This window comes from Staurois parvus, unplaced genomic scaffold (assembly GCF_062004578.1).
Source record: "Staurois parvus isolate SC_StPar_1 unplaced genomic scaffold, SC_StPar_1.0 ptg000597l, whole genome shotgun sequence".
In the NCBI taxonomy this organism is placed as follows: Eukaryota; Metazoa; Chordata; class Amphibia; order Anura; family Ranidae; genus Staurois; species Staurois parvus.
The window spans coordinates 2,160,600-2,178,547 of NW_028318393.1; the positions used below are offsets into that span (position 1 = coordinate 2,160,600).

The following is a 17,948-nucleotide window of genomic DNA, read 5'->3' on the forward strand; positions in this document are numbered from 1 at the left end:
ACATTCGTGTGCTGAGAGCGCACCCTGCGTGCATCCAGCTCAGCTACTGGTGAGAACTGGAAAGCTCCTGATGCCTACTTGAGATCGGGAGCTTTCCGATTATGTGGCTGCTGTGACAGCCAATCACAGTGGTCACATGACTGGAATGCCTGCCTCTGCCTCCCAGCATTTGCATGATAAAGGCCCAGGAGGTGGTAAGAGGAAGGGGTTATGTAATTCCAAAAATAGTTTTCAGTCTTTTTAAATAAGATGTGGTCCGTTTGTTTTTTTCCCTAAAATACACTAACACCAATTTTTTTTTTAAATCCTGACCTTGACCCAAACACTTACCTTGGCACTGAACTATATCAAACCTTGATCTAGGTATTTTTTCTTTATTTTTTATTTTATGTTTTAATATTTATTTATCTTTTTTTTTTTTTTTTTTTTTTTTTTTGAAACATTTTGTTTTCCCCCTCTATGCCAGGAGTTAGAGATACAATGTATCTCTCTCGTCCATTCACAGAGAGAAAAAAAAAAAAAACAAGGGGGCCGGGCTGTACAGTGACTGATCACTATGATAGCCAATCAGAGGCTATCACAGCGATCATCTTATGGAGAGCTGTGCAGACACACATTGTGCAGGCATGATCCACCCATGTTACTGTCAGGAAGGTGGTGCAGAACCGCTGACGCTGCAGTGAGTGCATATAGACAGGGACTGAGCAAGGCTAGAGGAGATCAGCATTACCTGGATGAAAACAGTGAACCTTGCATTTATGAAAAAGACAGTTGTTTGATACACAGTGCTTTAGAGATATTACATGTCCCTCATCTAGTACGGGTTTATAACTCTAATTGGCAGAACCTTCTTAAAGTGGACCTCCAGTCAAAGATAGGAAAAAAAATAAAAGTCAACAGCTACAAAAACTGAAGTTGCTGACTTTTAAGAACAGCCACTCACCTGTCCCATTATCCTGTGGTGTACTCACTGTAGCTGGTTTCACCGACATCTTAAGTGTGGGCCCCTGGCTGTGACAGCTTGCGGCTTCACAGCCAGGTGACCACTGTGCATGCCCAAGTAGCGCTGTGCCTTGTGAATTGTCCTATAGTCTTTTCTGGGACCTTTCACGTGTCCCAGAAGACTACGGGGAAAGAGGGGGGAGGGGGGGGGCGTTGGTTGGGCAACTTCCACTCCCGATCGCCTAGGGGATCACAACGGAAATTGGAGTGGGTATCTGTCAAAATCCGGTGCCTGCTCCCCAAAGGTGCCAATTCCTCATGGGGAGCAGGGGACTAGTACTGAAAGCGGAACTTTCCCATTTGGGTGGAGCTCTAATTTTATAGCCTAGCTCCAGACCAATTTATAACCACTAGAATTTGCAGTTCTGCAATAGAGTAGTCAGAGTATAAAAGAACACATTATGCAAAGCCAAAATTGCATATTACTCTTCCATGAACATAAATTAAAGAGACAAAATGCACAAGAAGTAGTTATGCTTTTTTTTTTTTTTTTTTTTTTTTAGCCAATACGGTCATGACAAATTGCAGAAAGTAATATAGTCTGCCCCTCCAAAGCTTTGCCTCATAATGAAGGCCCAATAAGACTATTTTGGTAACTCACAATATTGTTTTTTGCGGCATGCTGCATTAATGCAGCCCATTAATTTTGAATGGGCTCCAAGCTAGATTGCGTTTATACAGTTGTGACCAAAATTATTCAACCCCCAATGCTGTAAAGGGGTTTAGGGACTATAGTGTACATTTGGAATTGTATTCAGAATCAAATCCTACAAGGACGTTGTAACTACCCAAATGCAACTAAAATGACATCAATTGTTTATGTAATACAGTAGTAAATGGTTCTTATGTGGTTTCTTCATTGCCACAATTATTCAACCCCTTAAAGACTACCACTCTGAAGAACAGAGGTTCATACAGGTGCTTTCCATCAGGTATTGAAAACACCTGTGGATGTCACCGAGCAGCAATCAAGCATAATAAGCACCAATTAGGCAGCTTTAAAATGACTGTGATACTCAGCTCCTTCTAGACATTTACTGGTGTGGTTACAAACATGGTGAAGGCAAGAGAATGGTCCAGGAAGACAAGAGAAGAGGTGATTTCTCTTCACAGGAAGGGCAATGGCTATAAGAAGATTGCAAAGATGTTAAACATACCAAGAGACACCTTAGGAAGCATCATTCGCAAATTCAAGGCAAAGGGCACTGTTGAAACGCTACCTGGTCGTGGCAGAAAGAAGATGCTGACTTCGACTGCTGTGCGCTACCTGAAGCGTAGAGTGGAGAGAAGTCCCCGTGTGACTGCTGAGGAACTGAGAAAAGATTTGTCAGATGTGGGTACAGAAGTTTCAGCCCAGACAATAAGACGCACACTGCGTAATGAAGGCCTCCGTGCCAGAACTCCCAGGCGTACCCCCTTGCTGTCTCCAAAGAATAAGAAGAGTCGACTGCAGTATGCCAAAAGCCATGTGGACAAACCACAAAAGTTGTGGGATAGTGTTCTGTGGACTGATGAAACAAAATTAGAACTGTTTGGGCCCATGGATCAACGCTATGTTTGGAGGAGGAAGAACAAGGCCTATGATGAAAAGAACACCTTGCCTACTGTGAAGCATGGTGGAGGGTCAATCATGCTTTGGGGCTGTTTTGCTTCTGCAGGTACAGGGAAGCTTCAGCGTGTGCAAGGTACCATGAATTCTCTTCAGTACCAGGAGATATTGGATGGAAACGTGATGCAGTCCGTCACACACCTGAGGCTTGGGAGACGTTGGACCTTTCAACAGGACAATGATCCCAAGCATACCTCCAAGTCCACTAGAGCATGGTTGCAGAGGAAAGGCTGGAACATTTTGGAGTGGCCATCGCAGTCACCAGACTTAAATCCGATTGAGAACCTCTGGTGGGACTTAAAGAAAGCAGTTGCAGTGCGCAAGCCTAAGAATGTGACTGAACTGGAGGCCTTTGCCCATGAAGAATGGGCGAAGATACCCGTAGATCGCTGCAAGACACTTGTGTCAAGCTATGCTTCACGTTTAAAAGCTGTTATAACTGTAAAAGGATGCTGTACTAAGTACTAAGATTGAATGTCACTTGGGGGTTGAATAAAACTGATAATGCTGTGAGCACAGAAAAGACATTTGTGGTTATTTCATTATAACTGTTATGTTATATTTGTCTGACCTACAAGTGCCTCTTTAATGTAAATGTAAGCAAGATGACTGAATGATCAAAAGCAATGTCAAACTGGCCAAAACACTCAATTTCAGTGGGGGTTGAATAATTTTGGTCACAACTGTAGATGTGTTGCAGTTAGTCAAAATGAATGCCAATGCACTTACACAAAGTGTTGCAGTGTGCTGAAGTAAAGGGCACAGTACCACTGCACACTGTGTAAATGGGCCCTAAGATTTCGAGATAATGAGACATTATGAATGAATGTTTTTCAGAAAATAGCCTGTTTAAGGAGCTTATGTGTTTTGGAAATTTTTATTTTTTTTATTAAAACACATTTTTGTGTATATATTTTTTTTTTCAGGACATCTTCAAGCAGGCAACTGAAGACCGGCTAACTAGTGCCAAGGAGTTGCCCTACTTCGAAGGAGATTTCTGGCCAAATGTATTGGAGGAAAGTATCAAAGAATTGGAACAAGAAGAGGAAGAAAGAAAGAGAGAGGAAAACACTGTCAATGATGAAAGCATAGAGGTGATCAGTTATCAGTCGATTTTAGATTTAATAATTTACATACCTAGTTCTTAATATTGGCTTAATATTAGCATAATTAAAATTGTATACTATAGCACGTGCTCAATTAATCAGCAGTGAGGTGCACTCACCGTACCAATTACGGTTTGCCAAAAAAAATCTGATTTGCTTTTTTTTCCAATCCAAAAAACTAGGGGTCAGTTTTTATATGACTTATGCAGAAAAACAATTCTTAATATTTGGGTAAATGTGGGAATCTTGGGTAAAAACAAATTATAAAAAGCTCCCTATGATTTAATGTTAACAAATATGGTATCTGTCCCTGAAGGATGAATTCACTGTGCTATAACGCTTTTTAGGAATGTTGTTTTCAGCAGGAATGAGCAGATTTAATTTTTGAACTGTGAAAAATGTGTGTGGTTTGCTTCACAGCAAGGTTTGCCTGGTCCATAATCTTTATAGGTTGCTGAAATTCATGCAGTTTTGGATGTGTTGTTGGGGTGAAGGTCTTCACCATAATTGTTCAGACACAGGATGCAGTTCACCTACCTTGTGCAGAAGCCCGTCGGCAAGAGGGACGAGCATAGACAATTTCCCTATATAGGAGTCTAGCACAAAAAATATTGTTTTAATCTGATTAACAGTATTGTCTGTAGGGGTTAATTTTATTACTGTAAAGGGAACAATATAATCTCTGAAATTTTTATTTGTGCCAAGTTTGGAAAGCAATAGTGGGAAGATATTTAAGGGTATTGGTTATATAGAAAGAATAAACTTATGAATGCTATCTTTCTACTTTTATATTTTCTAATTAGGGCATGTACAGTATGTGTTTGCGTATTGAAAGAATTTCCAAGCATCACATATTTTTTACATTGTTCCCAGATAGACAGACGCCATACCTGGCCTATGCCACTGAAAATTAAATTCATTCATTTTCTGAATGACTGCAAAACTTTCTCTGATTGGACAAGGTGAAGTACTTGGCATAATACACATTGCTTCATGGTTCATTCACCTGAGAGAGAATCATCAAATGGCTGTTTGTTGGCCCTCCAGTGCCACCCACCATGTCAGTCCCAAGTTGGTAGAAGGGGACTGTGGTGGTCCAGTTATTTTGAGGAAGCTGAGCAAACCAACCCCCCCCCCCCCTTGTATTCACTATGCAGAATAGTAGCTGCTGGGCACAGGACCCAGAAAACTGTGGCAATCATAGTTGTGCCGACTATTACACTGATGTTTCTGCTTCTACAGTGATTCCAGAGGTCAGGAAATATGTTTCTGCTTCCACAGTGATTCCAGAGGTCAGGAATATGTTTCTGCTTCCACAGTGGTTCCAGAGGTCAGGAATATGTTTCTGCTTCCACAGTGGTTCCAGAGGTCAGGAATATGTTTCTGCTTCCACAGTGGTTCCAGAGGTCAGGAATATGTTTCTGCTTCCACAGTGGTTCCAGAGGTCAGGAATATGTTTCTGCTTCCACAGTGGTTCCAGAGGTCAGGAATATGTTTCTGCTTCCACAGTGGTTCCAGAGGTCAGGAATATGTTTCTGCTTCCACAGTGGTTCCAGAGGTCAGGAATATGTTTCTGCTTCCACAGTGGTTCCAGAGGTCAGGAATATGTTTCTGCTTCCACAGTGGTTCCAGAGGTCAGGAATATGTTTCTGCTTCCACAGTGGTTCCAGAGGTCAGGAATATGTTTCTGCTTCCACAGTGATTGCAGAGATCAGGAATAATGTATAGTAAAGTTGGTCCAAGCTGGACTAATATAACCTATGCAATAAAAACCATTGCTGGAGTTCAGCTTTGACTGTGGAGTTAACTGACCCAAGTGAGAATTACTCTGGCACTTATTTTGTCCCCCCACAACTGGCAAATCTCTGCACAAGGTGAGAGTTCAATTGTTACATTCTGGTAGCAGCAGTGGGATCTGAGCATACTTTTGTCACATAGTCACCATAATCCATTCACCATGGGATGTGTCAGTGCAGAAGTTGATTGTCAAAGAACAGAATGAGGAGGTATGAAAGTGGGGCAACCACCCTGTTCTAGTTCTAGCCCATTCCTTTGGTGTAAGAAAGTCTGCATGTGTGTTATTCTCTCAATTTGCATGGCTGAAAGTTGGAATTATTGTCAGATTGCTGAGGGATGTCAAAACAGCATTTTGTGTGTAAGATGGGTGGTGTTGAAGGCAAAGAGATAACTTATACAGATAGAAACATGATTGTTCTATGTGGTGTCCAGTATCTAACCTGTACATGAGGAAGGTAGAGAAGAGAGCCTTGAAAACAAGAAAGGAGAGGATATTTGGTACACCCTTGGTGTATTAAGCTTATGTAACTTGGAAATTGAAAATAGGAAAGCTATTGCACTTACAATGCTTTCTTGAAAGAGAAGTCTACTATGGTTGCCATAGAAAGAAAAGCATGAAGGGATTTGGCATCAGGGTTGTTCTCAGGAATACTCATCTTAACCGCTTCCATAGCGGGCACTTTTACCCCCTTCCTGCCCAGGCCATTTTTCAGGTTTCAGCACTCTCACACTTTGACAATTTCACGGTCATACAACATTGTACCCAAACTAAAATTTTATCATTTTCTTCACACAGCTAGAGCTTTCTTTTGGTGGTATTTAATCACCACTGGGGTTTTTATTTCTCGCTAAATTAACAAAAAAAAGACCAAAAAGTTTGGGGGAAAAAACACGTTTTTCTTTGTTTCTGTTATGAAGGTTTGCAAATAAATAATTGTTCTTCATAAATTTAGGCCAAGATGTATTCTGCTACATTTGTTTGGTGAAAATAACCCAAATTAGGATGTATTATTTAGTTTGTAGGAAAGTTATAGAGTTCACAAACTATGGTATATATCTGAAAATTGATCAATCCTGAAGTACTGACAGCCAATCTAATTTCTTGAGGTCCAAGAATGTCAGACCAGTTCAGATATCCCAAATGACCACTTTTTGTAAAGTAGACAGTCCGACGTATCTCATAAGAGGCATGGCGAGTTTTTTGAAGTTGTATTTTTTTTGTTATTTGGGGGATATGGCGACTTATAGCGGGACTGCTGCAGGCATTCTGACACTGGGGGAAACTGACTTGGTGTCACTGACATCCCCTGTGACACCAATACAGAGATCAGTGCTAAAAAAAAACACTGACACTGTACTAATGGCACTGGGCAGGAAGGGGTTAACATAAGGGGCGATCAAAGATTTAACTGTGCTGGGTGTGTTTTACTATGGGGCCATGTGTTTTTGCTTCACTGTAAGCACACTGCTTTGCATGGCTGTGCTATGCACAGCCATGGAAAGTAGTGTGCACGAACTGGCAGGGAGGAGAACTGTTTTGTTTACAAACAGTACTCCTGCCCTTCTGAAATCCTCAGCAATCACCGGGTGCCGGCGAGAAATCACCGGCCGGGACCCGACAGCCACGAATGGCGCGCGCGGGTAGGGCGCGTGCGCGCCCCCTACCCAGATATACAAAATCAGTTGTATATTTATACTTGATTTTGCGCACCCGTGTACCGCCCTGTAGCAGTATTTCTGCTATAGGGCTGACGGGAAGCGGTTAAGCTACTGATAGCCCAATGGCCTCTCTTATTTTACTTTGTGTTTTAAAAATAGTGTTTGGGAGATTAGTAGGGCCCAGTTCCAGATAGTTTACCATATAGTTGTTTTCTTGCAAAGACCTGTATGTCTGTTTAATTTAGTTTATTATGGGTTTTTGTACTGCTAAAAAATCAGTCTCAGAAACCTAGAAATTCATGTATGTTGAATGTAGGAATGCGTAGGAATATGTAGGAATGCGTGGGTGCCTTGGTATTTAAACTACATGTGTATCATGATGTTTTTGTTTTTCTTGTACTTTGGAACCAAACATTACATTGCAACCATTTGTATGTATGAAAAAGCTTATATTTAGAGCAAGATGTTCATCTGAATACTGCAAGTGAATATACAGAATGGTAGTTATTTTTTGTATAAATGGAGAAACAGAAAAAGGGCGCACCGACCTAGTGCATTATCATTTAAAATAATTTAACCTCCTCCTTGTGGCTCTGAGGAAGAGGTTGTGTCCTTTAAAACAATCTACTGAGCTGGCCAGAACCAGTTCTTAAGGGAGTCTGTTCCACATTTTCATATTTTTACTGTGAATAAGATTTTTTGCTTGTGGGGGTTAAATCGTTTCCCTTGGACATAAGAATGCCCCCTCTACACTAGGTTCACAATTGTGGACCACTTATGTATTTATGGTGATCATATCCCCCTTAATTGCCTTTTTTCAAGAATGGATGAATTCAGTTCCTTTTAATCTTTCCTCATAATTGATCTCCTTCATGCTTATCAGTTTGGATGCCCTTTTCTGCACTTTTTCCAGTTCTCCGATTAACCTTTTTTGCAGCTTTCATGTACCTTATTCTAGAGTAGTCCTGAGAATATCCCTGATGATAAATCTCTAGATGTTTCCTATGGAAACCATGATGGGCTTATCTTTCAAGGAACCTTTTGTGTGTGCAATAATTTTCTTATTTACCAGTTCAAAGTTACCAAAATACACGAAGAGTATGTCTAATGTCCTCTTCTTTTTTTGTTTTCAAATCTTCTTTTTAAATCTCACCATGCACTGGAACACACAAACTGGGGGTTATAGAAACTCTACAACAGATGGTATCTACAAACCATGTCCAAAGACCATAGACATCTCAGGAGTGCTATGAAAATTTGTGGCTACCCAGACTGGACTTTAATTAAAACTTACACAAGGTCAAGTAAAAGCATGGAAACATAGAACATACAAGAATCAGCAAAACACATGGAGCAATATAGTCTATTCCGTATGTAGCTGAAGTGTCAAGGATATTTAACAAACATGGCATGTGTCATTCAAGCCCAGCAATACCCTGAAGACAGGAGCTTGTATATCCAAGCAGAGTAACTTTGTATACACAGTGTAGTAAGGAATGCAATAACCTATACATCGGGGAGCCAAACAACCTGTCAAACAAATGGCCTTGCATTGGACCAATTCTATACAGGTCAAGCCTCCAAGTGTATTTGCACATTTCCAGTCAAATTTGAGACAATAAAAACACTATGGGGTTGATTTACCAGAAGTGGAGAGTGTGAAATCTGGTACAGCTCTGCATAGAAACCAATCCACTTCCAGTTTTGTTTTGTTTTTTTTTTGTCACACCTTAATTAAACAAGCTGACATTAGGAGATGATTAGCTACCATGCACAGCTGCACTCTCCAGTTTTAGTAAATCAATCCTTATAGGTTTGTGTTCCCATTGACACAGCACTCAGCATAACAAGTACAGTGTCAGTCTGTCCTTAGGCTTAGTTTCCTTTAATTAACTTTCAGTGGGGAAGAAGTCCAGCTGTGTTCAAATATAGTTTAGAACTGAAGAGATCTGCTAGAACAGTACATAATAGGGTTAATTATGGCACACACACATTTCCCCTGGTTCTCTTAAAGAGAACTACGTAGGATTTTTCAGTGTTGGAGTTTCCAGAAAGGAGCATATAAAGTAAGCTGCGATTTTTTTTAAGTTCTGCTATGTGAATGAGAACATGTAACAAATATTAGGTGGGTACAATCCAAATTTGGCTGCATTTGTGGAAGTACACATAAAGGAAAATTCCTTCAGAGACAAAAATGATCAACTTTGTGTGAAAGAGGTCATCTACATCAGACTGATGCAACACTCCTCAAATAAGGGTGTGGCCTTCAACACAATCTGTTTTTCTCATAAAATGCAGTTCAGTGTTCTTTACACTGATAGTTTGTAAGGAAATCACACTATTCAGCCATGTAAATTGAAGGATTACCACCTATGCAGACTTTCTAACACCAAAAGATTGCATTATGTCACTAAAGCAGGGTGGCACAACGTTCACACCTCCCATTATGTTTTTGGACAATCAAATTCTACAAAGACACAATCCATAGTGATTGGATTATGACTGTTCTGTGTATAAATGTTTCTGGCACCCAACTAAAGGTGTTTGGATAAGCTATAAAACATCTTTAACACAACCAAACAGGTCCAGTTGAATGAAGTAGTAGTAGTTAGTTCCCTGAAAGGCTGTCACATTTTAGTACACCACCACTCCTTGTGTTCCATTGAAGGAGACAGTCAAACTGGAGAGGCATAGGACCTTGTTAACTGCTTCCCGTCTGCCCTATAACAGAAATACTGCTACAGGGTGGCACAGGTGCGTAAAATCACGTGTGTATGTATGTGTGTATATTCACAGCTGCGGCTGTCAATCACCGGGTCCCGGCCAGTGATTTCTGAAGATCTCCGACGGAGAGGAAGCCTGTTTTGTTTACTAACAGTCCTTCTCCCTGTCAGCTCAGGCACACTGCTCTGGATAGCTGTGCACAGCCATCCAGAGCAGTGTGATTACAGTGAAGCACACTGACACAGCCCCTTAGTAAAACACTCCCAGCACACAGTTAACCCTTTGATCGTTCCTTGTGTTAACCCCTTCCTGCCCAGTGCCATTAGTGGTGTCGGTGCTTTTTTTTTTTTTTTTCTTTCTTTCTAGCACTGATCACTGTATTGGTGACACCAGGTCAGTTCCCCCCAGTGTCAGAATGTCCACTGCAGTCCCGCTATAAGTCGCTGAAAAAATTCCAGTATATATACCGCCATTTGTAAACGCTATAACTTTCACGTAAACCAATTAATTTACACGTATGGGATTTTTTTTTAGCAAAGACATGTAGCAGAATACATTTTGGTGTAAATTTATGACGAAATTTGATTTTTTAAAAATTTTTACTGGACATGTTTAATAGCAAAATATATATATATTTTTTTTTTCTCAAAATTGTCAGTCTTTTTTAATTATAGTGCAAAAAATAGAAAACACACAGGCGATCAAATACCACCGAAAGAAAGCTCAATTCGTGTGGGGATAAAAAGGACATACATTTAATTTAGGTGCAGCATTGCATGACCGCGCAATTGTCAGTTAAAGTAACGGAGCGCCGTAACGCAAAAAATGGCCTGGTCAGGAAGGGGGTAAATCCTCAGGAGGGCAAGTGGTTAAAGTGAATCAGATTGGGGCTTCAATGATGACAGCATGGTTGTTGACATTATGGCTAGCACCTGGAAAATACTTTAGTATGTGGAGGATCAGAAATAAATCTGAATAATGTGAGGAGGAGGAAAAGTAGCAGGTGTGACACAGCTTGCAAAAAAAGGGTTAGTGGTAGGTGAATCGGAAAGGTTTTTCAAGTGAGCTTCTTTTGCAACATTCTTCTTGCTGTATAATCTCGCCGAAAGACAGCTATGTTATGCCCTGCAGATAAAGTCTTAAGCTGTTATGGTTCTGGCACTCATCTGGGGATTTCACAGGTATTAAACATATATGCAAATCAATAGCCCTCTCCTCTGGGAAAATCAAATTAGGCAAAGCTAGCACGAACCACTACTTACTTATCTTCCTCCCTTCCACACAAAGATTTGTTTACTAAAAATGACCATCTAGTGCCCTTGCAAAGATGGTATGGCCTGCCCTCACACATGTTAAAGAACATGCAAACCCAACATTTCATATTCCTAATATGTGCCTGCTGTACCATGTAATTGTATGAAAAAATATCCTGTTCTCTTTGTATTGCTTCCTTTTTGTGAAATACCTGGTGTTCCTGTCAGTCCCTCTGTTTTCCTAAATGAAAAACCACACTAGGCAGGAGAACACACCGTGGTCCATTCTCTAGCTATACTGGGAACTCTGCTTGCTCTTCTCTAATGATCAATCTTGTTCTGACACGCAAGGCGCCGCCCCCCCCCCCTGCACAGCCTTTCACTGTTTCTCCTCCCTCTGCACAGCCTTTCACTGTTTCTCCTCCCCCTGCACAGCCTTTCACTGTTTCTCCTCCATTAACTCTTTTTATATCTACAGAAATATGTTTTCATTCATTTCTATTTTAAACTGAATGGGTTGTTTTAGAAGATGAGGGTTTACATATATACTTTAATTTTCCTACAGATAGAACTCAACTCTCAGTATGCTGCAGCAGCAATGAATAGCATTTGAGTAGTGGGGTATAAATTAGCTGCAGGAGGCAGCCCCTATGAAAGCAATGGGAGGCTGCTGGCTCTCGCAGCTAACCGCAGCCACTCGTATGTAATTGCTCATTGCATGTGTTCTGCAGCAGTCATTGCAGGTAATCGGCGGCTGTGTGAACAGCCACGAATAGCTGCAGGTTCTAGTGACCTGTCATTGAAATGTTCAGGACTCAGTGACGACAGCTAGCCACACAAAGGTGGCAAAAACAGCTACAAAGATCAAGACTCCTGTTGCTGTCATTTGCTCACACGAATATAGCTTAAAAGTACCAGTGTCCAATTTCTTTTCTTTTTTTGGCATTTTTCCAGTTTATAAAAACTAAAGTAGTTGGTTTGGCAGGATTGAAATGATTACAAATTCTATTTTTTGCCTTAACTTTTTCTAAAATATCTTTCTTGTCTGCTCCCCAATATTCTATGCTTGGCAGGTTGGAAAAGGTGATAGCAAGAATGCAAAGAAAAAAAACAACAAAAAGACCAGTAAAAACAAAAGCAGTCTGAGCAGAGGGAACAAGAAGAAACCTGGTATGCCTAATGTTTCCAATGACTTGTCACAAAAGCTTTATGCCACAATGGAAAAACACAAAGAGGTGAGTGGTTTATAATGTAGTCTATAAGAAAATATAACAATGGAGTTGAATTTTTCAAAAGTTGTAGCTCAGAGACAGTGTGAAATTAGATAATGTAGTTGGTAATTTTGATTAGTTTAAAAAATCACTTTGGTTATAACTTTTAAGTATTTTCAAGTGTTGTTTTTAAATACTTTTAAATCTGCAACTTTAATTCCTGGTTTTTCTGCCATGTAGGTTCTGGATCAGATGCTTCCTTTTTTTTCGGGCGACAAAACATTGTCCCTTCACATAATTTGTTTTCTTGCATTGAGACCCTGTGACATGCTTTCCCAGTAGAGACTACAGCAATGTCATCACATATTGCAAATATATGTTCCACTCTTGTCCCCATAAAGAATTTTATCCTGAGAAAGGATGAGGAGCAGTCGCTTGAGTACATGCATGTAAATAGGAAATGGCTGTAAATAGACTGTAGGAGTCCAACAGCATTGATATGCAACAGATGTAAACAGGTAGAACAGACAATAGTTTGATACAGGGTGAAAACGTTGTCAGTAAATTAGTTTAGGTGCTCTGACTAGGCTTATTTGTACTATCTAGATCTGCAACATTCGCCTTACATGGTTAAATGGTCTGTCATAGAGGGGTTAGACAGAAAAATGGAAACACTACATGATTTGCTGGTGTGAAAGTGACAACATGTTTTGCTTTGAAAACAGAATTGAACATTCTTTTGCATCCACTGTGTGATGAGACACCTAGCTAACAAGTGGGAAGCCTCACTTTCGTCATTCACTGCATGCTCTGCTATTAATACGGCAATCCATTTTTTGTCTAACCCCTGTACATTTGATTGTCAATGTTACCTAAGAGTTCTATGTCAGCATTTCTTATTTGTGCAATGTGGACCTGTATTGTTCTGTAGCTCCTTGTGCATACCTGACTGTTCTCTTTTTCTTGGACATTCTAAATAAACAATTATATACAAATAGAATTTACATGTACCGTAAGGCTATATAGATTCTTAACACTCTAAAAATGCTTTCTTATTTTCAGGTCTTTTTTGTTATCCGATTAATTGCTGGGCCTGCTGCCAACTCCCTGCCCCCTGTCATAGAACCAGATCCGTTAATTCCATGTGACCTAATGGATGGACGTGATGCCTTTCTAACTCTTGCAAGGGACAAACACTTGGAATTCTCCTCAATGCGTAGAGCCAAATGGTCTACTATGTGCATGCTAGTGGAACTTCACACCCAAGGCCAGGACCGATTTGTCTACACTTGTAATGAGTGCAAACACCATGTAGAGACACGATGGCACTGTACAGTATGTGAGGTAAATATATCCATAATTTAGTTTAACCTTCCAAGTATCAATGTGATTAATCGTAATGCAATTGAAATCAATCATATACATCAGAGTCTTGGTATAATTATTGTATTTTCTAAATGTAAATATAGTTTCGGTATTGAGACTTGTTTAATGTTCTAATGCACAACTTTCTCTTTTTTTATTCAGGATTATGATTTGTGCATCACGTGCTATAGTACCAAGACCCATGAACACAAAATGGAAAAACTTGGTCTTGGCTTGGATGATGAGAATAGCAATCAGCAAGCAGCAGCAACACAAAGCCCTGGAGATTCCCGTAGGCTAAGTATTCAACGCTGTATCCAGTCCCTGGTTCATGCTTGCCAGTGTCGCAATGCAAATTGCTCCCTGCCATCATGTCAGAAGATGAAGAGAGTGGTACAGCATACAAAGGGCTGTAAACGCAAGACAAATGGAGGATGCCCAATATGCAAGCAACTTATAGCACTTTGTTGCTACCATGCTAAACACTGCCAGGAGAACAAATGTCCAGTACCCTTCTGCCTCAATATAAAACATAAGCTTCGGCAGCAGCAACTGCAGCACAGGCTTCAACAGGCACAAATGTTGCGCAGACGTATGGCTAGCATGCAAAGAACAGGGGTAGTAGGTGTTCAGCAAAGTCTTCCTTCCCCAAATTCAACTGGTCCAACAACACCAACTGGACAGCAGCCCCCCATATCACATACTCCTCAATCACAATCTCAGCCTCAACAACTTCCGTGTAATAACATACCACCTTATGGTATGCAACATGCTCATTCCTCCAGCTGTATGTCACAGGGCAATCCAACTGCACAAGTAACGCCACCGACACCCCAAGCAGGATCAGTGCAACCTTCTGGTCCACCCCCAGCTGCTGTGGAGATGGCCATGCAGATTCAAAGGGCAGCGGAAACTCAAAGACAAATGGCAAAATCTCAACTTTTCCCACCCCCAATGTCAAACGCTCACCAAATGCAACCCATGAATGCCATGCAGTCAACAGGGATAAGCACACAAGGAATACGAGGACCAATGCTCATGGATTCTGGAATGAGACCTACAGGAATGGCACAGCCACACCAGCCTTCATTACCCCCTCAACTACCAAGGGTACAGAGTAGATCTCAAGTCATGCAGCATAACATGCAGAGACCACCTGTAATGCCTGTACAGCAAGGACAGCAAATGAACATTACTCTGCAGGGTGGTATGGGACAGATTCCTGCAGCAAGCCAGGGAAAACAAGGTTCCTTGCCACAAGCTGCAGTTCTCCGTACTTTGCGGTCCCCTAGTTCCCCAATGCAGCAGCAACAGGTACTAAATATACTGCACTCAAATCCACAGCTATTAGCTGCCTTTATAAAACAAAGAGCAGCAAAATATGCCAGCAGCCAGGGCCTGCAGAGTGCTGGCAATATGCCTGGGATGCCCTCCCAAGGAAATCTATCCCATGTCATGCACCCCAATGCAAACATGCAAAGTGTGAACCCCATGCAGGCAGTAGGACAACGGACATCTATGCCACAGCAGCCTCAGGCTCCTCAGCCACAGACTCTTCAGCCTCCATCATCTCAACAGGCCATAGCAGGGTTGAATTCACAGGGCCAACCAATTAATATGAATCATGCTGGAATATCACCGCAGTTTCGTGAGCTTCTGATCAGACGACAGCAAATGATGCAGCAACAGCAGGGATCTGGTGCTGGGATGATAAATCACAACCAGTTTCAGCAACACCAGGTCATGAGTGGGTATGCACCACAGCAGCGCATTCAACATCATATGCAAATGCAACAAGGTAGTATTGGACAGATAAGCCAGTTACCACAGGGAATGCTAAGTGAAACGAGCAGCGGCTTGCAGACTTTTAATCAGCGAATTTTGCACCAACAAGTAGGATCTCCAGCACAACAGAACCTCATGAGTCCACAGCAACATATGTTGCCAGGTCCAGCCCAGTCTCCCCATTTACAGGGCCAGCAGCTCCCACCTTCATTAAGCAATCAAGTACGTTCTCCTCAGCCAGTCTCCTCTCCTCGATCCCAGCCGCCTCACTCTAGTCCATCACCTCGTATGCAACCCCAACCCTCTCCCCACAATGTTTCTCCACAGGCAAACTCTCCTCATACAAGCATTGTAGTTGGGCAGGGGAACCCTGTGGATCAAGGGCATTATGGGAGCCCAGATCGCACAACCATGTTATCGCAGTTATCTGGTCTTCATGGAGGGGGCATATCTGACTTGGGTTTAAGTACAGATAACCCGGACCTTAATTCCAGCCTTTCACAGAGTACACTAGACATCCACTAAGAACAATAAAAATGTAGTCAAATATAATTCTTCTTTACTTGGACAAAAGACTATAATAAATCTAGAAAAAAAATTATTTTCTTCTCATACTGACTTTTTATACTAAAGAACAGCTGTTTCAGTACTGGGAATTTGGAAGGGTGAGTGGTAATGTAGGATTTGTAAATATTTTTTTAGAATATATATATAAAATATATATAATTTTTTGTATTATTGAAAGACTCTGATGTATAAAGACCTGCAGAGTGTGGGGAGGGACATATATTAATATTCATGTTTTTGTTATTATAAATATTGCAAAGAGAATATATTTTCAGTGGCTGGGCCAGCCTCATGACCTTTTTTCCCTCTGCTAAGGATACACAGTGCATTTCCCATTATTTCAGATGACTTCATCTGTTTTTTTTTTTTTTTGTTGTTTTACGGTTTTTGTTTTTTTGTTTTTTTTTTATTAAAAATGTCGTTTTTATTTGAGGTTTGATGCCTTTGTGTAGTCCAGTCTTTATCCATGTTTTGTCTCAACATGTTGGCTTTTGTATTTAGTCATTGTTACGGTAAATATTTTCATCACCCACTAAATATTGCTACATTCACCATCTTTTCATGTGCTGTGGCCATGCTACACATATATCCTTTTTTTCTCTTCCTGTGTGTATATATAGTGAAAGAAGCCAAAAACTGTTATATATATTTTTTTTTTCAGGCAACCTTTAAAGTGTTCATGAGCCACTGCAGGAACATGTTTTTTTTTTTTCTTTTCTTTTTCTTGGTGATAATGTTTGTCCTTACATTGGGCAAGCAACAGTTTAATTTCTTGTTATTGGAATGTGATGAGAGAGAGCTGTGCTGCAAGTAGAATCCTCAGGGGATGTTTAAATGCTGTTTAAATCTGAAGACTACAATCTTGGCAGGTACAAGGCTTATTAGGAATGTTCATTCACACTTTGGCCTTGCACATCCTACTAAAGAACCCCATAAAATGCTTTGCTTATTTATGCAGTTTTTATTGGTATTATGTCCACATCTTTCAGATGGGCTAAATGCTTTAAAGTTCAACTCCGGCCAAAGTTGTTTTTTTTTTTCTTTTTTTTTTTTTCTTTTATTTGCCCCATTTTTGGATAGCGTAAGGAAGAATTAAAAGCTCTGTCAGGTATTCATTGCTGTCTGTGTCCCTGGTATGAAGAGGTCCAATCTCAGTGTTTGTCATTGTTGAGCATTGTCAGTTGAACAGGGAGTAGTGGGGAAACCAGAGGCACATGTGTAAAACCTGTTCTATAATAATCAAGTAGAATTTCTCCTCATATTGGGGAGATAACCTTTACACTTCCTGTGATGTCTCTGGAAAATGAATTGAAGGGAGAGCTCTTTGATGGGTACATAGAAAGAAAATTCTGACAGAGGATTAAAACTCTTCTCCATTATAGCCTCATCCTATATGAAAAAAAAATCTATGGAGTTTCACCTTTAAATAATGATGTGTGTGTGTATGTATGTGCGCGTGTGTGTGCATGTATGTGTGCGTGCCCTATATCACACACTGTCCAACTCCAAGAAGTAGATTAAAGGAGTAAGATGTGAGAATGTTAATGCTAACTTCCTCTGGTATCCTAATTGACTGTCCTAGGCAAACAGGTAAAATGGGCCAGTCTTTCTATGTCACCCTCCCATCTGATAATGTGGTGTAAATTATGCATTGAACATGGGGTCTCCTAAACTTTAAATCACTGTACATATTGTTGAAATTTGTTTATTACTTATGTATAAATAAACTGTGTGAGACAGACAAGATGTGGAGTTGTAGCATCTTTACCTACTATAGAACACATGGTGAAAGGCTTTGTTTGCACAGGCATGTGGTTCTGCATGTTTAAGACACTGTTTCAGCTGGCCAATTTATGAATAATTTGTGTAA

The 17,948-nt window shown here is 40.6% G+C and overlaps 1 protein-coding gene across 1 annotated transcript in view; it reads left to right on the forward strand.

The window, feature by feature from the left end:
• The window catches only part of EP300 (EP300 lysine acetyltransferase), a 149,185-nt gene extending 131,363 nt beyond the window's left edge, over positions 1-17,822 (forward strand). The window contains exons 28-31 of the mRNA XM_089692644.1: positions 3,538-3,705; positions 12,224-12,385; positions 13,424-13,705; positions 13,889-17,822. Coding sequence (XP_089548770.1) covers positions 3,538-3,705; positions 12,224-12,385; positions 13,424-13,705; positions 13,889-16,036 — 2,760 coding nt within the window. The 3' untranslated portion in view covers positions 16,037-17,822. The remainder of the gene's footprint in view (positions 1-3,537; positions 3,706-12,223; positions 12,386-13,423; positions 13,706-13,888) is intronic.
• The last annotated feature ends 126 nt before the right edge of the window (positions 17,823-17,948 follow it).